At 40.6% G+C, this 27402-nt stretch overlaps 1 protein-coding gene across 4 annotated transcripts; it reads right to left on the reverse strand.

Annotated features, from left to right (window-relative positions):
• Window positions 1-1628: 1628 nt before the first annotated feature.
• rubcn (rubicon autophagy regulator) lies at window positions 1629-25975 on the reverse strand. 4 transcript variants are annotated; one of them, XM_079672539.1, is made up of 22 exons: window positions 25532-25975; window positions 21789-21942; window positions 21483-21566; window positions 20585-20744; window positions 20259-20365; window positions 19795-20020; window positions 18696-19115; window positions 17917-17964; window positions 16953-17048; window positions 15255-15370; window positions 14801-14999; window positions 13773-13880; window positions 12128-12202; window positions 10233-10293; window positions 9939-10071; window positions 9657-9802; window positions 9387-9451; window positions 8909-9147; window positions 8107-8168; window positions 7847-8000; window positions 7090-7183; window positions 1629-4240 (listed from the first exon to the last, which is right to left on the reverse strand). In XM_079672539.1, exons 1-22 carry the CDS (start codon window positions 25567-25569, stop codon window positions 4104-4106), a joined length of 2922 nt encoding a protein of 973 aa, XP_079528665.1. In that variant the 5' UTR covers window positions 25570-25975; the 3' UTR covers window positions 1629-4103. The 4 variants fall into 4 exon arrangements, with proteins under 4 accessions (XP_079528665.1, XP_079528668.1, XP_079528666.1 ...); XM_079672542.1 differs by lacking the exon at window positions 25532-25975 and adding an exon at window positions 25471-25494; XM_079672540.1 differs by lacking the exon at window positions 17917-17964 and having other exon boundaries at window positions 25532-25973.
• Between the last annotated feature and the right edge of the window lie 1427 nt (window positions 25976-27402).

Below are 27402 nucleotides of genomic sequence, written 5' to 3' on the forward strand. Positions count from 1 at the left end.
TTGGCTCTATGAAACCTGATGTACTTATATGATTCTGTTTTCTTCAAGGTTGTATCTTCCTGGTCGAATGCACTTATTGTAAGTCGCTTTGGATAAAAGCGTCATGCAATGTAATTTAAGAGGCAGATTTTTTCCGGTTGTGTATTTTCAAATTCTGGCGCACTCGAGCTGGTTTCTCCATTCTTATCTAATACCTACCCTACCTTTAAGTGGGACCTGAGTTGAAAAAGGTTGGGAACTGCTGACCTAGAGCAGTGCTTCTTAAAGTGTGGTCCGCGGACCACTGGTGGTCCGTGACCGCCCCCTAGTGGTCCGTGAGTATATTGGTAACATTTCACATTTGAAATAAATAAATAAATGTAAGTTTTCCGCACTCTCGCGGGAATATCTCCGCAATGGAGCGAGCTTAGGTCTCACTTTCGATTGTATAATATAGCCCAGCGCAACACCTTCATCATACATGTTGACACTTGTTTGTACCATTTTCAGGCGATTTGTAATCTGTTCTAGAAAAACGATGTGATTTTGGATATTTGTGGAGTTAGGTGGTCCGCGAGTGTTTTTTTATTGGTTAAGTGGTCCTTGGTATGAAAAAGTTTGAGAAACACTGACCTAGAGGGTTAAACGCCTGGTTGAGAAAAATGATTACACATAGTAGCAGCTTATATTGTGATAAACTGTGACAATAAATGATTTGAGTTTATGGATCTTGCAAAAGCCTGTTGAGATCATATGAAGTTTTGACTACAAATTTTAACAATAAATATAGGTGTCTGTGACTTTGTAGCCATTTTGTGTCATACCAAAAACAGTTTTGAGTTTTGACCCATACTGGTGGCTGTGTGAGACTTCACTTAGTCTTAGTGCTGCTTTGAGCTCATTGCTAACATGTGCATACAATAACAATGCCAACATGATGTTTAGCAGGTGTGACGTTTACCATGTTCACAATGTTAGTTCAGCGCATTAGCATGCTAACATTTGTCCATCAGCACCTTTTTATTATACATCCATGATCAGTACTAAACATACTACAGCTGAGGCCGACGGAAATGTCACAAGTTTAGTTTCATTCACTTGCCATTACAAATTATTATAAAGGTAGATGATGTACAGGCTTGAGAACTTTATCATTGTTAAAAGTTTTTATTTAGATACACACCGACTAACTTGGTGGTAATAGGGCTACAGCTGTTTTTAATTGTTTCTGAAATCATTAATGTGTACTTGGGTTTGCCTTTTATTATAACCTATTGCATACTACAAATCATCATCATTTACAAGGTATATGTTATGTAAACTAAAAAGGTTTTGCATACAGCAGGCAGGGATTTTCCTCCATTTTGTCTACTATATCAGTTCAAAATAATTAAGAGTAATTTCTTTTTTGTATTGCATCTTTTCACTGCATACTGTCATGTTCTAAATAACCAATAAGGACTAAACTAAATAATTTTATTTTTCAGTGATATTAAAGAGTTTGCTTATTTTCATTTTTTTCTTTTATCCATTCCTCTTTTGGACTCAAAAGTCAAATTTGGCTCTGATTAAAAATAAATGTTAGTTGCCTCCCTTCTTCAGTTTAATGATATTAGCTTATTCTTGTTAAATAAACAACAACCCGCATCAACAGTCCGGCCATTCTTTTATTGTGAACATATTTACAGAACAAAAGACAAATGAACACAAATCATATTTATATTAACAATAATTAACAATTTGAATAATGGACACTTTAATCTGTAGTGCACATTAAACCTCCCCACACCTCCATTTAAATGCGGTCCAAGAGTAAAACCATCTGCTGAGTCGACGCTTCTCAGTGGAGCTGTTCATGAGCCGCGAGCTGAAGAGTTCAGTGTTCAGTGTTTCCTTTCAAAGCAGCCTGGTTTAAACTGAGACATGGGTGCAGTTTATCTCTTTAATACTCGTCTTTAGAGGCTTGGGGACGTGTCACATGTACCGCTTTACGTTTGATCTCATGAGTTTGTTTACCTCGTGAAAGATTGTACACATAAAGCAAAGCCTGTTGAGGATGGTATGTACTCTCCATTAATAATTTCACCTGGAACTGGAGTTCAGTGTAAAGGGTTTGATTTAATCAGTGTGTTGCCAATCTCAAAAATATCCTTCCATTAATAACTATGGCTTGAACTTTATATATAATTTATTAAAAAATATACTCTAGAGTTTTAATCTAACCAACTGAGCAAATAGTAGTCACTTGAGTCCTAGAAGTAAAATAAGATGTTTTAAGTCAATCTCAAATGAATATCAGACCAGTGGTTCCACACTAAGGGGGTCACCAGATGATTGAATAAACAAGATATAATGAAATCAAAATGACCATTTGGTCAAACTGCTTTGTTAAATACTGAGCTTTAATGGTGCTAGCATGCAGGTTGTTTTACCGAGCCATCAGCTTCGCTCTCTTACAAGACTCGATGCAATGCAAAGGTAAACTATCCAGCTGCTTGCTACAAATGTAGGGCCAATACGTTTTGAAACCATTGTACTAGACCAAAATTATTTGAAAGTGAAAACCTTAAACTTAAATGCGATGAGGTTCAGTCGAAAAGGCGATGAATGCGTAATGATTTTGCTGCATGTTAATATAATTACTTTATTTAATTGTAGCTCTCTTATTTTGGACTGAAACGCTTAACATGTGAATTTTTCACGGTGAAGGTTCATGTTCTTATAACGAACATGAGGAAAAATCCCCATAGTGACGTCCCAACTCACACCCCCACCCCCACCCCCACCAACAGACAGGATCAGTGCAATTAACTCGACTCTCCAAAGACAAACGTGTTAGAAAATAAGTGCTGATTAGGCTGGATCAAACCATTTCTGCATGGCTGCATGTACAGCAGGTAGACATGTGCCCATACACACACAAGCACACCTATTCACAAAGCTTTTCATTGTAAACACACACACACACACACACACACACAACTCACACTCACACAAAGCAGCACAAAAATGGAGCATTTGCAGTTTCATTTAAAATATTTTCAACACTGATTCTAAAACTCAGAAGTGAAGTCCTTCTTTAAACTCCTCTTTCCAAAATAACTCTGCTAGCTCTGCCAGTACAAGTTAATTGGTTCCAGAGGCACATCAGCATGGCTAAAAGAGTATAAAACAGGACAGTAAGGAGCGAGGAAAAGAATAGGATTGATTAAATATCTTCAATATATTAACGTTAAGGGCAGGATTAAATACAGTATCTGCACTGAAAAAGCTGTCAAAAATATAGACTAGATCTAAGCTTTTTTTACTTGCCATTATATATTTCTTAAAAATAGATCCTTAGTTCAGAAATACAAACTTCAGCTAAGCCAGTAGCCAACAATATCACCAGAGGTAAAGCAGTTGCCAGAAGCTGCAATGGTAGGAAGGAACAATATCTTAACTGGTTATAATTGTTTTCTGATCTACTTAGACCTCAAATATATTAGTGTTACCACAGAGGAACAAAGTGCCAAGAAGTTTAGTACATCTCAAGCCCCTTTCACACATGTTACTGCAACATGGACAGTGTGGAATATGCCTGTAAGGCAGAGGGACTTTTCATTTACACTTTTCTTTAGAACAATTAAGTGTATATCTTTGTCCCACAACTTTGTCACAACTGCCACAAAGGGTTTGGTGAAACTGCCAGTAGAGGTCACCAGAGTATCAAACTAAATAAAGTTACATTAGGAATGAGTTATAAACCAATCTGAACTTAATTCAATGAATGTTGTCTTTAAAGCCAAGTTTCTTTTTGCGATCTCTTTGAAAGAAGACACTTCATTTTCATGGAAAATCGACTTAGGTCTTCTATTCAAAGTTACGCTGACTACCTCTATTCACAGAGTAACGTGCAAGTGTGAAAGGGGCTTAGCTTACACTAAAAGCATCTGAAAATCCACAGTAGCATTACTAACACAGCTGATGCGTTTAAACCATCTGGAAGTCGATCAGATCAAAACATTTGTTTGCAGTATTGTCTCGCAGGCAGAGGATTAGAACGCAAAGAGAGGTGTTCAGTCACTACAATCATGGTCGAATTGTGCTTTTCTCTCGTCTTAGAGTTTATTCGGTTACGAGCACTAAGGCCCACCTCCCTCATCTTCTTGTTCCTCCATGTTTTTACGTGCCATCCTCTCCCTCCGCTCTGCCAGCCGCTGACATCGAGGACAGTCTTTACCTGTCCGGAAGCAGTTTCGATGATAGCACGCATGGCACTCTGTAGAGGGGAGAACAAAAACAAGAGTCAGAGATACAACACGCGTCATCTTTACAAGAGGAACCGTTTTTCATGGGAGCAGCTCCCATCGGCCAAACCAAACATTGCTGCAGTGTCCACAAACTTGAACCAGTAAAACCAGTTTCCCCAACAAGGAGATGTGATGTGTCAACAGAACAGCCAATCACAATCAGACCTGATGGAGGCAGGGTGAGGAGGACAGTATAAAAGAACAGAAAGGAAAGGCAGCGCAGCAGAAGGCAGGAGGAGGCTCGTGTGAGAGGGCGGGTATCCTGAGAGACACACACCACACCCTAAACCTGCTCAGACACATCCCATTTCCCCCAGAGGCCAACAGAGAGCTTTATAACCCTTTCATTCCCTTAGAAACCGACGGAAATTGTTTTGTTTGTTTTTTCTAAAAATGTCTGAGGATGGTAGGATGAAATGACAAGCAACTCAACTTCGAAAATGGCTTTTATTTGTTCAAAGGAAGATGAAACTTAAATAAAAGTAACTAAAATAATAAATAGACATTCATACTGACACGTCGCGGCACCTCATGTTAATGAGACATTTTTCCTTTGACAGAAAAATAAATAAAATACAAAATGGATAAAACAATAGGCGATGTTTCCTCTAAACTAGTAAAAGAGTCTGAATTGAAATGAAACATCACTTCTGCTGATGTCAGAAGATGAAGTAGCATTTGTTTAGGATAGAACAAGACTCCTCCACTGGCTCAGGGGGAACATGTGTAACAGAACAAACTTAAAAACATGGCCAAAACAAACTGAAATGTAAATGTTTATGAGTGATCCACACACCACTTAGGTATCATTTGCCATCCGTGTGGCCAAGACAAAAGCAGAACATAGCTCAGAGAGAGGAAACTAACCTCTGATGACAATTAGAGTACCAGTCATCAAGCTCTACACCATCACCAACACCAGACAAAGGGATCCACCACCACATAGCTGCCTAATATCTACCCTCCACCAGCCGAGCAAGTGTGCAAACTTCAGAATCAAAAGCCAAGAAATACCAAAAACCACCGCAGTGCACAAACCCGGTGCCAAGTGAAAGAGTAGAAAAAGTGTACTTAATGTGACAAGGCACAAGAAATATAGGAGGTAGGATGGCACAATTATTCTGTTTGTTAGACTTCAATATTCTTACAACAGTAACATACTTTAAAGGAATATTGTGAGAGTTTGGTACCCAATTCAATTCATGCAAAGAATAAGAATACAAAAAAAATCAATACCACTTTCGCTAAATATGAAGCTACTACAGCCAAGACACTAACTGCGCCAAGCACACTTCATACTTTGGTGTGGCGGTTGAGCAGGCTGTTACATGTTTGGCAGTGAGAAAATAAGTCAAAGCTGCCTCCATGTTGTCGATGTAGTTGCAGTTGTGCAGCTCTACAACAGAGCATTTGAAATCTACGGACCATAGATGCTTAATAGTCAAAAATAAAAAACAGATAAAAACCTCCGTCAACCCCAAAAAGACTTGGTACGATTAGAACTAATCTAAACATATTTGTTCATTCAAAAGTCATACATATCTGGACAAGGCAATAATTACCCAGCTGATACATCAATTATTAAGCCTTCAGCAATTTAGTGGACTTACATTTGATGTGGGTTACATTTGTTTATTCAAGGTGACAGCATTACTTAGCCTTTGAAGCTTGAAGTACTGTCTTTCTACATATTGCTTTTACTCTCGTCCCCCACCTCTCTCGTTTCAATCATCTCGGTCACTACTCTCTGCACTCTCTCCCCCCCCGTCTGTCCCTTCCTTCTCAACCTTCCTCCCTCTCGATTCTCTCATGGCTTTGCGAGTTTTACGACCTCTCCAGTTACTCCGGGTAATAACGTGTGGCTCAGGTTGGACCTTTTCATCGTCCCTCTCTCTTTTCACCTCACTCCTATCCACCTTTCCTTTGCTCCTCCTTTTAGAGAAAACAGCCGACAGCTGATTGGGTTGTAACAATTTCATAAGCGAAAACTTCTCCACGTTTTCCGCACAAGAGTTCTCTCTTTTAGCTGCCTCTGTTTGGCCTTTGTCTGAAATGTCATAATCCTCCTCCCCCTTACTGCTGGGTTTTCCTTCCTCCACAGATTCTGTTTCTTTCTCTGAAAATTCTTCTTCAGACTCTTCTTCAGACTCTTCTTCTTCTTTCACTTCTGCTTTTCCTTCGTCCTCTATCTCTCTTTTGGAGAAACCCTTGATAAGACTTGCTAACCCTGTTACACTCCAGCGTGCTTTTACATCCTGATCGACTTCATTTAGGCTCTCCCTGCTGCTGCATGTTTCACTGTCACTGTCCCTCCTGTCTGCTTCCGCTATGTTCTTCTTTAATCTGTCAATCTGAAGAACCTTCAATATGTTTACTCTTTCCTTTCTTGCATTTCCCCTTCCCTTCCGCTTCTCTCTCTCTTGGGTACAATCATCTCCATCTTTACCATTTCCTTCATCACACTTGACTTCTTTCTCCCCCTCTGATTCTGTGTCTGTTTTAACCTCCTGCTCTTCCTCGTTGCCTTTACTCCTGGTGAAAGCTTTCGCAAACATTCCAGGTGTGAACACTTGAAATATTCCCCCTCTTTCCTGTCTCTCTCCTGCTGCTGTTCCCTCCCTTTCCTCTTGACCTCCAGCCTTCACTCCCTGATCAACACCTCGCTCTAAACCCGGCTCCCCTCCCTCCCCCTCCCTCCTGTCTTTAAAGAGAGCCCTCATCAGCCTACGATGTTTGGAGATGTTCCAGTCACTCCAAGGAACTGAAACGAAGGGGGCTTTTGGGCCGCCCTGGCCTGCCGCGAGCAGAGAGGGCTCACCTTCACAGCGCTGGCACTTGTTCAGCTGGAAGGGGAAGATGATGTCTTTCTCGTTACCGCAGAACTCGCACACGAAGCCCTTCGCCTGGCACAGCTAGAAGAGTTTCAAGGAACAAAAAGGACAGAGAAAAACAGACATTTGATTATGGAAATCTCTGGATGTTTGCAGACATTACAACAGTTCCTCATGCAGTAGGTCGCCGGTTTAATATTTTACTTTTGTATGAAATCACTGCAATAATTAGATGGATTAACTCTTCATGTTAAAAGGTCTCCTACAATACTATAGGTATATATATATATCAAAGAAAATGTCTATGAAGTATTTTGCTCAAAATACTTCAAAGAGATCACCCATTCTAGCCAAGCCTCATACCCCTCTATTTCAGCCCTGTTAAAGAAGTGCTGATTCTGGGTTTGTAGCTTTAAAAAAAAAAAAGAAAGAAGGGGGAGCTCATGCAGGAGAACTCTACCGACAGATACTCAGCTAAATGCTGCCGTGACTAAACGCCACATTACTTACAAAAACCACATCAAGAATTATTTCTTAAACAGTATGGAGCTCAAATGCTTTTTTCTCTTGCAGGTTTACCACAAGGTGAGTACTTTATTATATCCTGCTTCTTTACACATACTCTCTCCAGTACAGGTTAGCTCTGAGTGCTAGCGATGTTTGCTAATGTAAATAAAGACCATATTACGTCCAAAACACGTCGGGCATTGTTTCTGATAGCGACGTTCCTGATCTGCCTCTTACCACACAGCCAGCTGCGTGCGAGGTGCCATGTTTCAGCAGCTCTTTCATTCGTGGAGCCAGGTCCCCGTTGCGTACAGCAGAGAGGTCATTGAGGGAGAAGAGGTGCAGGTCTTCAGTGAGGTGACCTGGCAGGCTGTCGAACTGGTCCAGCACCCTGACACACACACACAAATAGACACACTGATTATGTCCATCTATGCAGGGAGATTTGTTTGTATTATTATTGTGAAACCAAAAACCTGTACAAGCAGACTTCTTACTCTTTAGCGAAGCGACAGGTCTTGAAGAGATTTTTCATGTGAAACAGCTGCACCCTCAAAACCTAAAATAAAAAAGAAATCAACAAAAAATGCATCATGTTGGTTAATAAACACTGACAGGAACATATTGCCTAACATTGTGTTGTTGATCCCTCTCGTCTCCACATAGTTCAGACTCTATATCTCAACATATGTTTGCATTGATTTGATCCTCCTATTCTAATTCCTATGGTTTCATTCTGTGCTGGTAACTACTGCCTGCTCAAGTGCTACAGACACAATTCAGCTTTTCTGGCAAATGCAGCATCTGTGCTGTTAAAAGGTTTGATAATGATTGTCCCTGACAGCTAACTGACATGAGCAAGTGTCTAATTTCTCAGATTTTGTAGTAGCTATATCCTGCATGGACAGATACTAAAAAAAACATCTTGTGCCTTTTCTCCTCTCCATGAAAGGTTTAACATTGCATTCTTGCTCTTTAGGCACAATCCTGCCAAACCATGTCCATTAGGATGTGCCTCTTTCAGAATCACATGTCTGTTTTCAAGGAGAAATGGCTATAAATGGCTCTATTCATTCTAATGTATTTTAAGTCAGTCACAAGTTTGCTGGTTTATAATTACGATACATCATGCTTAGCAGACGACTTTAGAACATAGTGGCTGTTCAGCTCATTTAATAAACAGAAGTGAAACGTGTTATTATGGTGCTGTTTCTACTAGCTAGTGGTACAAAAAAACAGAGAAAGTTTAAGAAAATAGATCTGACAACAATTCCTTATTTTCCATCCGGCTGTGCTCACCCTGACGACCTCCAGAGCTTTGTTCTTCTTGTACAGGCCACTGTTGATGTCATTGGGGTTGAACAGAGGGTCTCCTGCGATCTTGCTCAGCAAGTCCCGGGCGAAGTTGCTGACATAGTACTTGCTGAAGTCCCACTTCCTCAACACTCGGCCGGGAACAACCGCCTGGGCGTTCTCATGGCAACACTGGCAGAAGTAACGGCCGAGGTATTCACAGTAACGCAGGCGCTTGATATAATCTGAAGTGTGGACAGAAAGCAGAGACACATGTGGGGTAAAGGTAAGAATATGGAATTAGTAAAGTAAAGTATATTTGTATAGAATTGTTGATATAAAAAGAGAAGTGCAATAGGAAAACAAGTTTATGGCAAGCTGACCAACTAAGAAAAAGTGTTAACGAGGCACTTGGTAAATTAAATTAAAAACAAGAACTGAAACTTTGATAAAAAATTGACTTCTGGAGTATTTTTGTTAATACCTGGGTCGATGCGAGTGCCACAACCAGCGCAGCGGTAGTTCTGTTTAGCCACAACTATCTTCCTCCTTTCAAGGGAGTATAACATGTCAGTAAAATACATTTTGTAGGGCAAACAGCAAGAACAGTGGTCTAATATACAAATAAAAGATGGCAGGCAGGGTGTGTCATAAACAAAGATGAGAAACCAAGTTAAAATGGCAGATCAAAACAAGAGAAATTAAGAACTAAATAATAAGAAATTGAGCAAGTCGATGAAGGTGGTTAACTCACTTGGGGGCGGGATGAATGTTGAATATGATCTGCGGTCGGGGAGGGGCCCACTCCAGGTTGCCCCTCACCCTGATCCTCAGCTTGTAGATGTCTGCGTGTTCGCCATCATCAGGAGAGATGGGCAGAGAGTCGGGGATGGGCAGCAGCTAGGAGGCAGCATAGAAGTGGAGTGAGTTCAAAGTTAACTCTTTTTTGGAGGGGTTCTATCTGCTGTAAGTCAACTTATTATATTATATTATTCAAGCATGTCGAGTGTCTTGTTTGAGGTTGAAGATGTTGTACCTTCTGCGGAGCGTCGTGTTCTGGGACCAGCCAGTCGAGTTCGGAGGCCGCAGGGAGCTGCATGCCCTCAAACTGCCGGAGTAAACCCATGGCTACTGACTCCGCTGAGTTAGACTGGAGGAAGGCGGGAGATCTAAAATAAACAAAGGAAGAATATATATATTTTTTTTTTAATTAATAGGACATAATGTTTTGTTAAAAGTCGAAGCAACATTAAACAGCATTACATATTTAAGAATGTTTACATTATTATGTATAATTAGAGGGGAAACAAGAAGTGGCTGTGTTACTTACATGGACTCTGAGCTGAGAAACGACCTGTTGCTGGAGCTCATGCTGCGCTTAATGTCTGCATCTGGAAGACAATGATTTAACAGTTAAATTAAATACATTTACTATTTAGAAGCAGAGTGCAATTTGTATACACATTTTATCCACCAGCCATAGCTATGAAAAGATTATTAATTAATAGAATTAAAATCAAAAGTTTAAGATCAATAGAATTTAAAACAACTATCAGAAGACGGCGGGATTTGTCGTGAAAAGAGCTAAATGTACCAGCAGTCGGCTCGTGATTTCTCAACAGGGGTACACCTACTTACTACAGCTAAGCAACGATCAATGTTGGTTCAAATAAATGTTGTAAGAGAGATGTGATTAGCGACGGAGAAAAAGAGGAATATAAGGAAACGATCTCTCGTTAAAGACAATAATTGTTTTGTTTTACAGCAATTTAGGAAGTAGCATGCAGGAAAGCCAAGAGCATAAGCAGAGCATTGCTGCCCTATTTTCTTGTTACACACAAACACAAACAACATGTAGGCACGGATACTAAGCAGGAGAGGTTTGGTAGAACAGGAGACCGCCTGCATGAATTCTTGTGAGAATACAGCAGCTTCTTTCTATCAGTGGAGCATGGGTCTTGTGTTTTTAAATAAAGCCCGCATTGGACGAGAGCTTTTTTCTCTTTCTTTTACAACATGCTCTGTGATCATTTATTACATCGCTTCTCCTACATTTGGTTGAGGGCATAAAGACTGCTGACTAAATTCAATATATTTCTGACAAACTTTCTCTATTTAAATATTTTTTAAACTGCTGGTGCTTTCAGAGGACCATCACCCACAAGAATAATTTTAAGGAACATGCATTATTATGTTGTATTATGTTCATAAAAAACAGCCTGTGTGACCTAGATCAAATAATCCCTTTGCCTGAGCCAAAATCAGCTAAATGTCATAAACCGACACAGAATGAACTGTTAACATTGGGCAGGCTTCAAAAAGGAACAGTTAGGATGTGTATTTGACAGCACTCACGCTTCATTCTCACCAGAGTCAGATTTGAAATGCTGAATAATGGGATGGATTGATGAATGAATAAGTGATTAACCCCTGTAGTTACTGTTGCCACAGAAGGAGCCTCCCTAAACTCTAACAGGCATATTCGTCCACCAAAACTCTGCAGCACCGAACAACAAGCACCAACACAAACAGCCAAGCGCACCATTCAGCCGAGGACAGGCCGGTGGCTCGACTCCAAACTGAACGCTCGCATTACTCCCCCGCCCTGCTTAGAATAATAATCGATGATACTGGAGTCATATCAAAATAATCTTTTGCATCCGAATAACACTGTAGTACAATTACAGCTTTTTATTTGCCCAATACAAAGTAAGATTAAAGTAGGTTTCTTATGGATGGATTATATCAGATATGTTATCAGAGGAATACAGCAACTGAACATTGCTTTTGTTTATGTAACGCCAACCCAAAATCAAAGGAATTAAAACATTATTAGTATTTTGTTATGCCTTTGCAAAAACTGTTTGTGGGTCTTTTGGCTGTCAATTTAGTACGTTTCCTTACTTGAGGTTGAGACCGCATGACCTCCATTACAGTCATGCAGAATCAAAAGTGAAAGCCGCAGTCCAATGTGATAGTTTGGGAGTTTTTTCCTATAGTTCATTTCCAGACAATTGAACATAACCAATAACTAGGATTCAAGAAAGATATAAGATAAGCTTTAAACAGTAACTTGCAAAAGTTACGGTTGAAGTGTCATTCAGTTTATTGGGAGGATTAACGGGAGAAATTCTCCGTTTGAAGTCGGGCCATCGCCTTCCTCTCACAGTAAACTGTCTGTTTTGAAGCTGTGGAGCCTCGCCCCCTCGTCCAGCCTGCAGATACCTGTGAAGAGTGAGGCGAGGGACAGGGAGAGGCCGTTCTGAGACACCGCCAGCAGGGATTGTCCCTCACAGCCATCTGAGAGACAGAAACTAACACTCAGCACCACACGCACAAACATTTGAAACCATCCTCAGAGCGGTATGTCAGTGTCGCAGGCAAACAAACAGTATACTAGTACGCAGTACATAGTACATGTGGGCATCATGCTCTTATACACAGGGCTGCACATAACTGGTGCGCATGCGCCCAGTACACCCCCCGCACCCCCCGCCAAAAAAGGAGAACCGGATCATTTGAAAAAAAGCGCATTTGCGCACCAACATTGAGAGAGAGAGAGAGAAAAGAGAGGAGAGAGAGAGAGACAGAGAGAGGAGAGAGAGAGAGGGAGAAAATAGAGGAGAGAGAAAGAGAGGAGAGAGAGAGAGAGAGAGAGAGAGAGAGAGAGAGAGAGAAGAGAGAGACAGAGAGAGATATTTGCGAGTTGCATAAGAACTGGTAAGATAGCAGGGTTTCCCACAGACTTTACTTGGGCGGGCCCAGGTATATTAACGGCTGCCACAGTAGAATTTGGGTTTCATTTTATTAATCCGTCCACGAGCACGACGGCATCTGCGATCCCTCGCTCTACCCCTCGATATCGCGTGAAGGGTCTGCTTTAGGTGCTCCACACAGTAACCCTGCTGCGAGGCATACAGTGAACAGCGAACAGTTCATGAGCGTGCTCACTAGCGCACCCCCCCCCTGTTCACAAAGTCAAGAACCCCTCAAAAGGCCCAGTTTGTTTCATTTTAAAGATGCGCACCAAGCAACATCTCCAGGTGCTCCTTTGAGAACCAGGGCAAACAGGTTATGTGCACCCCTGCTTATACAGCTTCATTATGTGACTAACTGTGCATGCTCAGACCGAGTACTGAGAAGTAAAGTTCATAACAAACACGGTCAAACAAAAAACATATAGAACATGCACATGTGTAAATATATCGCAACACATGTTAAAAACATCAAAGCAACAAATGTTAGGGCTGTACCAAATATTTTATGAAATTTAATTTAAAATTGTTTGAATCTTAAATTAACAACCGATTGCTGAGCAAGTGCATTTATTATGCCATTTGTGGAATTAGATTTGAATGGTGGCTGCGTCGGAAATGTTATTTAGAAATTCACATCATGAGGATGATGATTAATCCCCCAACATTTTTTAATTCTAAAACCTCAATGTAGGCAACAGATATAAAATAAATGACATTTGGTGCAGCCTTGATATCTTCATATGTTATTGATTAGTCAATTGCAGTAACCATTTGTAAGACAAAACAACACTAACATCTTATGATTGTAAAGTCTGTAAAAAATCTAACAGTAATAAAAACATTTACAGGCTGCCATTCTGCGACCTTTGAACTTCAGTGTTTATAGTTCAAATGTAACATGCTTGGTGAGCAAAATGAAGAAGAGTGGTGATAATGATTATGTAACAAGAGTATAATAGAAACAAATTCATTCACACAGAAACATTAGTTATTGGAAGAACTCTTGCATATAAAAAACTGAATCAAAAATGTTTTGACAGCAGCTGGAAGGTAAAACCGTTGAATTGAAAAAACAAAGAGTGATAATATGTCGTGGTGTTCCCTCTCTCTACCTTGCAGTTCGCACTCCTCCACCTCCTCTGCTGAGCCGGAGTCAGAGAGGCCCTGGTACGAGTCCTGAGAGCTCCGCCTGGAGCCCCCGCTGTCAGTGGAGTGGAAAACTGCAGGAGAGAGAGAGAGAAGCGATTAAACAAAGGACCATAGAGAAACAAAGGATAAGCTGTTAGAATGTTCTCATCATCCCAGCAATCATGAGCTGTCGTTTGCATACTTTAGCACGAACATCACAGATTAAACACCTGAACTGTTGAAGCTAAATCTGTTAAACACCTGAACAGTTGAAACAACATCCTTAATATTCATCTGGCTGCTACTTGAAAAATATGTATCTATTTACCTATATATCATATTTCAATAACTTGCATATAGACTCTTATTGCACTATTTCACTTTTTAAACTATTTTTCTTTTTCTATTACTATTTACTTGCACTAAATTTTCTGTTTATCTGTGTTTTGTGTTGCACTGTTGGAGAAGCCTGTGACACAAGATTTTCATTGATGTTCGTATGACTAAATAAAGAACCTTGAACCTTGATTCAAAGATTTCCCAGATTAAGAAATAAAATATATAGAAATATTTAACCTGTTTTGTTCATTATCGTACCATACATTATGATATAGCTAACTGGAAAGGTATGCTAAACTGAAACCAACTGACAAGCCTGGCCCCATTAGTCCTGGTTGGGAAGAAATAATCCTCAAAGTGGTTTTAAGGTATGAATAAAGGTGGTAAGAAAGTCTGGAATGTAAGACATTTGTGTTTGATTAAAAGTTCAAATACAACATTGACTAATCAATCTGAGGAAGAAGCTATCTACGCTCCAACTAATTCTTATTAGGTACATTTGTGAAAGTTACTGAGATACAACATTTTCAATTAATGTCTCATAAGTAATAGCACATACTATTAATAGACCATAAAATGGTAAATCCTCTGATCATTTCTTAGTCAATGAAGCACTTTAAAAAATAAACTGTTACATGATGCGTCTGTACAGAGGACCGTCATGCTGCCTTACGCTGCTGGGAGTTTGCGCAGGGCGGCAGGCGGCTGCGTCTGATCTGCTGCCTTCGTAGGCGGATCTTCTGTTTGAGCTGCTGGATCTCATTGTCGCTGTCCCCCTCCTCCTCCCCCGCCTCCTGCTGACGCCGCAGGTTGTACTTCATCAGCTCGATGGCAGCAATAAGCGACTCTGAGATGCTGAAATGAGCGTTCTCCTATAAAGCAAATGAAAATTGTGAATCAATCAGAGGAGACTACACCATCAACGGATGCAATAGGAGGCTAACGCTGCATGATTATTTATATAATTAATTATATTATCACAGTGGATTTTTAACACTAGAGTTTTGTATTTGTAAATCACTTTGAAATGCATGAATTTGTGTGAAAAGTGTAAATAATCAGATTTTTTCCAAGTTAGTGATTGACCAATCAGCACGACTCTGGTCAGACGGAGTTAAAGCACGGACCTTCTCCAGGTCAGCACAGCTGCCAAAGTCCTGCTCCGACAGGTAGCTGATGAGGCTCTGACCCTCCGACGGCTTCCTGAACATCCCATCAGAAACAATGCTGCACTGGGACCCATCTGAAGAAACATAACATTTGGCAGAAAATACACAACACCATTAAACAAAACAGAAACTGTAAGAAAAAAGTGTGTGTGTGTTTATTGTTGGATGTATTTTATAAATCTGTGTTAGCTGTCAAAGCCGTTTGTTTAAAAAAAGATGCCTTTAAAACAGAGTTTAAAACTAAGCAAAGGGAATATGGTCTAAGCTTGACCAAAGCAAACTGCATTTCTTATAATGCAACCCATCAAATCTCCATAACAGACACTCTGAATTAACCTTTCTATTAATTTTCTGGGGGGTATACTACGAAGCAAGATTTTCGCTTAGCCGGCTAACTTCAGGGAAAACTCTGGGTTTCCGGTCCTACGAAGCTGGTTCTCTTTTTAGCAGGCTAGATCTCCATGGTAACCTATGCTGTGCGGCTAACCTGCCCCGGAGCAGGTTAGGTTGCAGGCTAAGAGCTCAACTCAGTGAAAGCACTGCCTGCTGACCAATCAGAGCTCAGTGTGCGGAGTTTAAAGCGATCAAGTCATATTACAGGAGAAAGGAAATACAGAAAAGCTGCCGTTGCAGGAAAGACGGCCGGTAAAAATCACCGACTGTGTGAACGTTAATAGAATATCACCTCCAACCTTCAGAGCAATCTGACTATTAAAACATTAGCATTAAGAAAGCTTAATTAAATATCTGCCACAACATAAGTAACCGGATCAGAGTAACATTAAGTACAGTCATATCACATCATAATGTATCATACATCTCCTTATCTGAGTCAGCTGAGCCGTGTCTGCCCGTGCAGCACTCAGTGTCACATACTGTATGCAGAAGTATTATTTTAAGCAACACATTAAGTTGACGAAACACTCGAGACAAATGTAATTAAAGTCAGATCCACTCGTGTCTTAGACGGGGCAGTGATATCATAAACCTGTTAATGTACGCAAACACTTTTTCTTTTACCAGCTGTATTCACCTTGCAGGTGCAGCTATGTGGCTTTTATCCTGGATACAGTGTTACGTCATGGATGTTTAAGGTTTAACTTCTTCAGTTCATATGTCTAATATTATAATTGACTTTTCATTCAGGAAGTATGACGCTGCGCTGTCATTATGCTTCTCCATGTTTGTGATTGGTCGAATGCTCCAAATACCACCCCTTTCCTGTGAACGCGCACCTAACTAGATAGGACACGGCTGGCTTGAGCGATCCACTTGATAACCCGCGTTGTAGTACCGTTTAGCGAGAGCGCGTATGTTTTGGATTAGGCCAACCGGCTAACTCAAACATATCCAGGTTAGGTTGAACCAGCTTCGTAGTACAGGCCTCTGCTCAGGTCCAGTGGGTCGTGTCTATTGACCGGCTGATTCGCAGGATACATTTACATTCAGGAACTGAAACATGTATTTTCTTACACCTCATGTCAGTTTTCCTGTTCAATTTCCTCACACATTTAAATATGCTATAACATTTCTCTAGCTAAAATCGTTCTTGAATATGTAGTAAATACAGGACAAGAGCAGCCTTCTATAATTGCACTCATTTTTAAATAGCTATAGCAGATCTGTGAAACATTTAAACGTAAACAGAAAACTCACGGGACTCCATGTAGAGGGAACTGGGAGTGCTGACATCCTTGCGCTGGGGTGAGAAAGGGCTGTAGTTCTTTATACAGCAGTCCTGCCCTGCCGATTCTAAGAGACAAATGGTCCACGTTAGAGGCCTCTTATCTCCTGACCGCAGAATCACTCAAATGAACACTTTCAAATGGATGGGAACATGCATCATCATCTATACACAAAGCAAGTTAAACGTTTGGAGTTTATCGTTGTTTTTCAGGCAAACAATCAATAAAACCCATGAGGATGGTTCATTTTATCACATGCGTCAACAAAAACATGACTTTTGACCCTTGTCATTGTAACTATTGTAATTAAGGATGTACAGATAAGGCTGCAGAAATAATGCAACCTCGGTTTTGACTTTACACAATTAAATGAATAATATTTACAGCAATAACATGTTCCAGATGTGTGCTCGGCTCATAGAAAGTGATACACTTCTATGTACAGGTTTGTAAAGAAGAGTTTTACTTGATGTATTAATGTTATTCAAGGCATGTCCACATACTGTACATCTAACACATACAGGACAGCATCTGCTTTGCTATTTACATGTATTATTATTATCATTATTAAATGTTTGTTTTAGGGACAACTTTAAATCACAATGGCAGTACATCAGTTATACCGACTAGCACAGCTGTAATGTGTAATGAAATGATCACGTTTAAACACAGTTTGTATAGAACTTGCATGATAATGTCAACAAAACACTGAGTGGTCATGAAGAATGTGTGCCTAAACAACCAACACGACACTGGAATGGCTCATTTGACAAACCAAAACAGTTTTTTTAAACAACAAAAGCACATATAAGGAGCTGATGGCAAGACTTGAAAGGAAAAGGAATGGAAAGAGTTCATCAGCATGCAGAGGTGAAAGGAAAAGGGAGTGGGGAGGGGGGTATAGTGAGGGAGCACAGTGGAACTGCACTGCCAACCTGCCACCGGATCTTCTATTATTATGGTGATTTTTCGATGGCCCCCTCCTTCGAATACAACAGGAGAAAGAGAGATATAGAGCAGAAGGAGAGCAATTACCTCAGGCAAAGAGGGGGAGACAGTGAGCATAGAAAATAGAGATGTTAATTCGGAAACTTTTTAAATCTTCAAATAGGAAGTTGGCACCTTGGGGAAAGAACGTGGGCTCACCACATTTTACAGAGCCACACGTACTCGAAAACTTTCATGGACTCCATCTAAATCTCCCCAAACATTGTACAGAAAAGGAATTGAAAATCAGGTCTTTCCCTCACCTGACAGAAACTGAAGCCTTACATCTCTTTAAAACTGTAAATGAATACAACTCCACAATAGAACACATGCCCATAAAACAGATTAAAAATGATTTTTACAAGTTCTTCCTACCATAACACTTTAATCTGTAAACATGCAGCACAAAGCAATGCATCAGTGCGTTGAGGAAGAAATAAACCAGCTAAAAACTCTCTAAAAACGGGGGCTCACCACCACTCCAGTAAGTAGGCTATGTTCTCTTTTATCATTACATATCAACAAGGTGATCTGAACCAGAACCCCCATCATATCTCCTGTTGCAGTTTGAATATGCAGAAATGTTGGATTGCGGCCTAAATGCACAAATGCATGAGGATATTTATGATCAAATATTTTAATGCTAAAATTAAACCTTTTATGTTATACAACACAAGTGACACACATTGATAATGTCAAAAGAGTGACACATATTTAGTCGACTTACCATTCCTGGGTTTCTGATTGATCCCCGTGTCAGATAAGGAGCGGGTGTGTCCTCGGGACCCCCGGCCCGGCCCCCTCTGACCCTCTGAGAAAGAGGAGCGTCTCGGTGGGGGCGGGGCTAGAGGACCCCGTTGCATGGACAGGTCCGGGGTAAAGTCCACCTCGCTGTTGTGGGTGGAGCTTTGGGATTCACAGCGGCTGCGTTGCCCCAGGTTACCGATAGCCAGATACTCCGGACCGTCGTCATAGTCACAGTCACAGGAGTCCCCGGCATCGGGCTGAAAGGAGGCGGGCGAGAGGGACTCGGAGAGGGAGGTGCCAGGGATCGAACCGGGGCCAAGAGGTGGCGTCACCCCTCGCTCGCTCTCCCCTGTCCGGGACACACACAACCAGGGAGCCCCCGTGCTGCTGGAGGTAGGGTCTGCAACAGAACGGAGAGATAAGGTGAGATGGATCATGACAAAAGGTCACAGGGATGCTTCTCTGTTCCTATGAGATACTTAATGGAAACCACTCTGAAACAGTTGTATCTGTTTAAGTAAGCACAAGCAGTTCAGGACATTGACTTTTCGAGGCTGTATCAACACATTGTTCAATAACTGACCTTGTGCACAAACAATCAGACCTCTGTATGGTTAAGTCAGTCGAGCTATTCACATACAAACTGTGGTGCATTCATAGGGCCTTTCCTCCAATCCTGCCCTCTAGATCTGTATGTACCGATTACACCATCTTCTCTTCATTTGCTTAACTGAATGTACAACTATCCTTATCATAAATAGAAACAAACACACTGGTCCAATACGACAGTGTGTACCGAGATCTAAAAAAAAATTGTGAAAAGGTTAGCTTAAATGTATGTTTCTAAAAATAAGTGCCAACCGAGATGATACAAAATAATTTAACAACGGAGCTCCAGATTTGAACCCCCATGACCCAAAGTGGTCACCATGTTTAGCCAGATTTCATTTCCGTTTTCATAAATAGACATGTACGATCAACATATCAAGTGTTTCCAATCTTCTACACTCATTTCATTTTTAACAAGGATGAACATGGATTTGAACCTATACTTTTTCCCCCATTAGCCCTTCCCTTACTTGTGCTATTGCTGTTTTGGGGTCCGACTCCCATAGTGCTCCCAGAGTTGTGCCTGGTAGCGACTTCTTCTCGGAGCGAGCAGTTGGAAGTGGTGAGTCTGCGATTTAGAGATTCTCCTCTGGGAGCCGAGTCTGCGCTTCTCCAAGCTGCACCAGCTCCAGGCAATACACACAGGCTCTGGCTCTTCAATAGGCCCAGACAGGTTGGGCCTTTCAGAGGGGACAGCTGGATGGTGGAAGGGGAGAGGTAAAGAATAGAAAGCCTTTTCCCAAATGTGCACATTACATTTATCTTTTATTTAAAGAAAACAAATCACATATTTCTAGACCAAAACAGTGGATTTGTTGTTATATTCAATACCCCTTTCTAGTATGAATGCAGTGATATAACACTTTGTTTTTTATTAATTATTAACAAAATAACAATAATTGATTAGATAGTCAGTCATTTTTGCAAAACCCACCCCAAAGGTGTCTACTTGGGCAAGCAGTTTGGGGTTATTCTGCTCCACGGCTTCCAGACACTGGAACATGGCGGTCACATGAGGCTCACTCAGCATAAAGGCATGACCTGAAAGTCAGCAAAGGACATACGGAGATAAACAAAGAGGCCGACAAAGAAAGGTGAGCAGATTAGGTAACGAGAGAGATCATTTTTAAGTTATTAGAAGGATAGAAAAACAAAGAAACATGTATTTGAGCTGTTTCTTACTTTAGTTTACACTTGCCCCCAATGCCTTCCAAATTAAACTTTACATTGATGTGGCCCTTTGTGACCTTTATAACTCACCATTATAGTATTTACTCGTATGTCCCATATGGCGGAGCAGAGGTCTGAGCTGAGCAGACAGCATGTGAACCTGTAAGCTGTGAAGGAGCCAGCGCTCGGCCTTGTAGCTCTCCCCAGCATTCCTCATCCCGCTGCTCAGCACCGGCTCCAGGTGACCGAACTGTGGACAGACACAGAGGAAGAGAAAGACAGACAATTGAAATGGGTGTATATTGTGAAAGGGGAGATTTGATGTCCTCATTTATCATTACTTTTCCAACAATGTTTAGTAATCAAACAGCACAACAATCAGTATAATTGGATCTTGTTCCAAATATTTTCGGTATTTACTCTAAACATACTGCTGTTTGTTTGCAGCCCAGTCTGTCTGACACTTCATTTAAAATCATCTAAAAAAGGCAATTGGCTGGTGGTGAAGGGACAGGTTTACGATGAAGAGTGAGCTCAAATATATCAGCACAAAACTTAAAACAGGCTTAGATATCATAAACCAATAGTGACATGATGATTTATACGTGGTGAGCGTCTGCTGGTAAGTAACTGAGGGCGTAAGGAAGATAATACGTTTATTTGATTATGCGTCCCTTTCCTTGTTGAGAGTACTGGTACAACACAAACACTAGACTCTAGATAACACAAACAGGTCATCCAGGACGGGAAGTGACTTTGTTGCAGGTATTTGAAAGTGTGAAATGTATCAGGTATTTACTTTGCATATAGTTTAACAAAAAAGGAAGCATTGTTTTGTCTGACAGGCAGATCAGCTCTCAAAAAAAGATAGCAGTGTTTAGACATATGTACACATATGTTCACCTCCAGTGACAAAAGTCAAGAGATTTGAATGCTGAAGTTGAAAATATTGAAATACCACCCTGCATTATGCTAGCTGTGACAATACCTGTTCAACGTGCGAGGCGAGGTTGGGACTGATGTAGCGAACACACCACACAAACGGCCAGTAGTCTCTCTGCTTGTAGTACACCTGCAGCACAAAACCAGCATGACCCAGTTACAGAGAATACAAGACAATAGGCCATTATGCAATGCGAGTGCATCCCATTGATAAAGGTTTTTTCCCCATATTTCAGGAAGTCAATTGATGATGGAAAAATACTTGTCAAAATGTTAGAAGAAAATAACACTGGAAAGAGAATACATGAGAATAAATACAAAAGAAGGCATGGCATCAGTCAGGAAGTCTGACCTGCTCATTCTTCAGTCCATGGCTCAGGATGTTGTTCATGTCCTTGTGGAGTCGTTGTAGGCCGCCGTAACGTGACCACACGTTGGGGTTGTTGGTAGACACGAGACCCTCCACTGTGGTCTTCAGGCTGGACAGTAGCTTCCATTGCTCCTTCCTGTGGGGAAAAAACAGGGCAGCAAGGAAAGAGTTAAACGGAGTGAGAGAGGAACTTTAGGAATGAGGAAGGATGTAAAAAAAAAGTGCTGGTGTAAGCAGTGTTGTGGTTTAAATCATTACTCATTTAAAAAGTAGTTTAGTAAAGATAATCTTAAAAACAAGCAGGAATGCTGACCCTGAATAAATGTTTTTGCAGTATCATCACATCTAAACCTTACAAAACAGATACATACATACATACATAGACACCTACTCCCTATCTATCTAGATTCAAAATGTTTACAAGAGCTACAAGTACAGAATAAGCTTGGGAGTTCCCACTAACTCAGTGTTGATACAGTATACTTCAGACCACACATAATGTTTAATATGGAGGAAATTGCCATTGATTCCCATAACAAAAAATTATAAGTCTGTTGCTCACGATGCGTAACTTCAGTGAGTCAAATGGAACTTTACTACAGGGCGATGGAAATCTTTTGCTCTAAAAAGTGTTGTTTACAAAACACAATTATCAGGTCAAATCCAGTAGGAGCAATAAAGCCCCTTTCCCCTTATGTTAGCAGTCAACTGAATGTGTTTTGACATCTACTCGCATATCTGCAGCAATGGCACAAAACAGTGTTTCCCATACATTGATTTATTTGTGGCGGGCCGCCACAATTAAATATCGTCCGCCACAAATGGATCTCATAAAAAAAAAAAAAATTATTATTATTTATATACAGTGGGGCAAAAAAGTATTTAGTCAGCCACCAATTGTGCAAGTTCTCCCACTTAAAAAGATGAGAGAGGCCTGTAATTTTCATCCTAGGTATATCTCAACTATGAGAGACAAAATGAGAAAAAAATCCCATTGTCTGATTTTTAAAGAATTTATTTGCAAATTATGGTTGAAAATAAGTATTTGGTCACCTACAAACAAACAAGATTTCTGGCTCTCACAGACCTGTAACTTCTTCTTTAAGAGCCTCCTCTGTCCTCCACTTGTTAACTGTATTAATGGCACCTGTTTGAACTCGTTATCAGTATAAAAGACACCTGTCCACAACCTCAAACAGTCACACTCCACTATGGCCAAGACCAAAGAGCTGTCAAAGGACACCAGAAACAAAATTGTAGACCTGCACCAGGCTGGGAAGACTGAATCTGCAATAGGTAAGCAGCTTGGTGTGAAGAAATAACTGTGGGAGCAATTATTAGAAAATGGAAGACATACAAGACCACTGATAATCTCCCTCAATCTGGGGCTTCACGCAAGATCTCACCCCCTGGGGTCAAAATGATCACAAGAACGGTGAGCAAAAATCCCAGAACCACACGGGGGGACCTAGTCAATGACCTGCAGAGAGCTGGGACCAAAGTAACAAAGGCTACCATCAGTAACACACTACGCCGCCAGGGACTCAAATCCTGCAGTGCCAGACGTGTCCCCTTGCTTAAGCTAGTACATGTCCAGGCCCGTCTGAAGTTTGCTAGAGCGAATTTAGATTATCCAGAAGAGGATTGGGAGAATGTCAGATGAAACCAAAATATAAAAAAAAAATATACAAATTTTTGGTAAAAACTCAACTACCGGTAGACGTGTTTGGAGGAGAAAGAATGCTGAGTTGCATCCAAAGAACACCATACCTACTGTGAAACATGGGGGTGGAAACATCATGCTTTGGGGCTGTTTTTCTGCAAAGGGACCAGGACGACTGATCCGTGTAAAGGAAAGAATGAATGGGGCCATGTATCGTGAGATTTTGAGTGACAACCTCCTTCCATCAGCAAGGGCATTGAAGATGAAACGTGGCTGGGTCTTTCAGCATGACAATGATCCCAAACACACCGCCCGGGCAACGAAGGAGTGGCTTCGTAAGAAGCATTTCAAGGTCCTGGAGTGGACTAGCCAGTCTCCAGATCTCAACCCCATAGAAAATCTTTGGAGGGAGTTGAAAGTCTGTGTTGCCCAGCGACAGCCCCAAAACATCACTGCCCTAGAGGAGATCTGCATGGAGGAATGGGCCAAAATACCAGCAACAGTGTGTGAAAACCTTGTGAAGACTTACAGAAAACGTTTGACCTCTGTCATTGCCAACAAAGGGTATATAACAAAGTATTGAGATGAACTTTTGTTATTGACCAAATACTTATTTTCCACCATAATTTGCAAATAAATTCTTTAAAAATCAGACAATGTGGTTTTCTGGATTTTTTTTTCTTTCTCATTTTGTCTCTCATAGTTGAGGTACACCTAGGATGAAAATTACAGGCCTCTCATCTTTTTAAGTGGGAGAACTGGGTGCCCCCACAAGTAGAATCAAATTCTGTGGGAAACACTGCAAAATAATCTGTTGTCAGTACACCAACACATGAGGAGGAATTATTTGTGGACAGGATAACTTAACAGGTCATACGCTATACTTGAGCAGGTGTTGTCTGTTTGAATTCATTTTAAAATTAACCAGCCCCCCATACCTATATCATTGTATAAAAATTGATCATTTAAAATTAAGATCTGTAATAAATCCATGACAGAGAAAATGCCAAATTGACTTGGACAATGCAGTCGTGTAGTCTAACTGACTTACTCTAAACTACACAGTCTTACTTACGCCAACTGTTTCTTATTCATTTTCTAAAACCGAGCAGGGCTAGGCAGCAGCATCACGAGTTCAGCTACCTAGCCAACTAGTCAAATCAAATCATGTAAATTGGGAACAGAAAGGCTGCTGAATGTTTGAGAACATTCTCCTCGTAGAGAGCATAATGGGTTTATCCATACAGCCTATGGTTTACCCAACAATAGTGGTCTGTCTGTATGTAACATTCAATGTTTGCATTTGGTTGTAAAATACAAATTATGCCATACTAAATATACGGATTTTAGAAACTAAACTATATTTGCATCATTCACTCATAAGAGTCTCTTTCGGCACCACTTTGTAGACATTTAGTAAACATCTCCAGCATTTCCTCTTAAACAAATTCTTCCAGTAATCGTATAGTCATCTAACATGATTTATATATTATTTCACTGTAAAACAAGTACATAGCTTGATACATTTGCCGAAATCATACATATCAATTAAGTTAATATCTGGCACAAGCAGCGACGTCTCGCGTGGCGTAAACATCATCTGACAGCTACGGTTAGCTGTTAGCAGCTACAGTAGGTGTTAGCTTTCAGTTAGCGCTGTTAAAATGCCCTGTATATTAGCGAACAAAATGCAACCAAACTTTCACTTTTTGATTCTTCAGTTAGTCTTTGATTCAAGGCAAGTTGACACGCCTCGCAGCTATTTAATGCCGTTTGCTTAAAGTAGTCAGGTTAGCCTAGCCTAGCTTTGCGACTAGCACTCGATCGTCATTACAGTTAATCCACCAGTATCCTAGCTAGCTAGCATGCTACCGTTGGGAGTTGGCTATCCAACGTTGGTACAGTGCTTCAGTTAAAGTAAGCTGCCGCTTCAAATGCTATCACATGTGGTCTTTGCTAAACCATCAAGTTGGTTCTAAATATTACAGTTAGTTGGTTTACTTTTTATCAATGGTCTCTCGTAGCACAGCTAGCCGGGTCACCACCCCAGGCTGTCACTCACCTGCGCTCCTCCTCCTCTTCCTCTGCCGATATCTCCATGTCCTCCGGACGGAATAGAGTACCGTAGAAAGCTGCCAGCTTTCCCGATAACTCCAATATGGTATGTTATACTAAGAAGCTCTACCTCGGAGGTAGGAGTTGCTAACCCGACTTCCAGTCTTCCGCCATCTCTGCCCCGCCTGTCCAAGCTAAGAACCAAAACAGTGAGGCCGCGTGATCTGCTGTCAGGAAGTGGGCGGGGATGTTGTCCTCTGCTCGACCCTCTTTTTAAACCATGTTAATGGTTTTCCCCTTTGTTGTTTAGGAAATATGCTGGCGTTTGCAGGACTGGTAGTATATCAAATGCTTAAGTGACTGGTAAGAGAAAACACCTTCATTTATAGACCCAAGACATCTGAACGGAATACACCTTGGTTATTACCGCCACCTGCTGTTTGTGCAGTTGTATTTCTTCTTCTTCTTCTTTCGTGTTTATTGGCGGTTGGCAAACCAACTTGTAGGTGCATTACCGCCACCAACTGGACTGGAGTGTGGACAAGAGACTATGCAGAAAACAATAAACAAAACAAACAAAACAAAACAAAGAACCAAAACTCTAGATTATTTTAAATGTATCAATTTCTCGGAGAAACGTAATAATCTCACAATACATATTGCCTGATGTTTTCCCTAACAGCCCTGATAGCGACAAGTCATGGAATTTTGCTTTCTTCAGTGTCTGGAAAAGCAAATTTATCTGAGTAGCCTACTATATTTCCTGCAAAGCAGTAAAACATGCTCAACAGTTTCTGGCTGGCTACAGTGTATACACTTTCCGGTTGGATGCTTTTCTATTATAGGCCTACTTAATGTATGATTGAGACCTGTATGACCTATTCTCATCCGAGAAATGACATTTTCCTCCCTTCCATGCATTTGCATTTGTGACTGCTGCCCCCTGTTTGAAGTCACACGTCTTACTCTTTTTGGCACAAGCAAAATATCGTAAAACAGCGTCTGATCTTCCAGCAACATCCAGTGACTGCTCCATGGGAGTTAATTTCTCACTGTCGAAAAGTGGTGTAAGCTAAAGTAAATCCATAACATTCACCTGTTTGCAACTTACAAATTATGTATCACTTGTATATTCTTATGGCACTATTCTATTTTCTTCTATTTACTTGCACTATTTTATCTGTTTTTTTGTGTTGCACTGCTGGAGGAGCCTGGGACCTAAGATTTTCATCGACATAACAAAACTGTATGTACGAATGACAATAAAAGCCTTGAATCTTGAAAAAAAAGTTACTGAGTAGATTTACTTTACTTTAATAACATTTTGAGGGACTTATTCTTTACTTAAGTATTTCAATGTTATGCTACTTTGTACTTTTACCTCACTACAATTCAGAGGCAAATCGTGTACTTTTACTCCACTACCTGTATTTATTACATTTAGTTACTTTGCAGATTTGGATTAATGATGTGAAATTTAAACAACACTTAAATGAAACTTAAGTTACACCCCAAGTCAAATTGTACAGCTACCCTGCAGTTTACAAAGTAATTACAGTTGGCTGCACCTTCACTAGCTTTGATAACACTAATGCATCAATAATTATAATCAAAACATATAATATATTATTCTGGAATGGACCGATCTGCATAATGAGCCCTTTTACTTTTGATACTTAAGTATATATTGATGCTAATACTTTTGTACTTTTACTTGATTAACATTTTGAATGCAGGTATTTTACTTAAAGGGGACCTATCATGCAAAATGCACTTTTTTATGTCTTTTATAATATGTGTCCCCGGTGTGTCAGGGAACTCACACAGCATCAGAAAATAAAACCCTCTCTCTTCTCCTCCGTACCCAAATCTCTAAAA

Source organism: Notothenia rossii (assembly GCF_949606895.1).
Source record: "Notothenia rossii genome assembly, chromosome: 1".
In the NCBI taxonomy this organism is placed as follows: domain Eukaryota; kingdom Metazoa; phylum Chordata; class Actinopteri; order Perciformes; family Nototheniidae; genus Notothenia; species Notothenia rossii.

Coding starts and splice junctions, on each gene's coding strand:
- rubcn (XM_079672539.1), bottom strand. CDS start 25,569: ATGGAGATATCGGCAGAGGAAGAGGAGGAGGAGCGCAG. Junction 20,366..20,584: donor TACGAGTAAATACTATAATG/GTGAGTTATAAA, acceptor GCTGACTTTCAG/GTCATGCCTTTATGCTGAGT. Junction 17,049..17,916: donor AATAGAAGATCCGGTGGCAG/GTTGGCAGTGCA, acceptor TTTGTCTCTTAG/AATCGGCAGGGCAGGACTGC.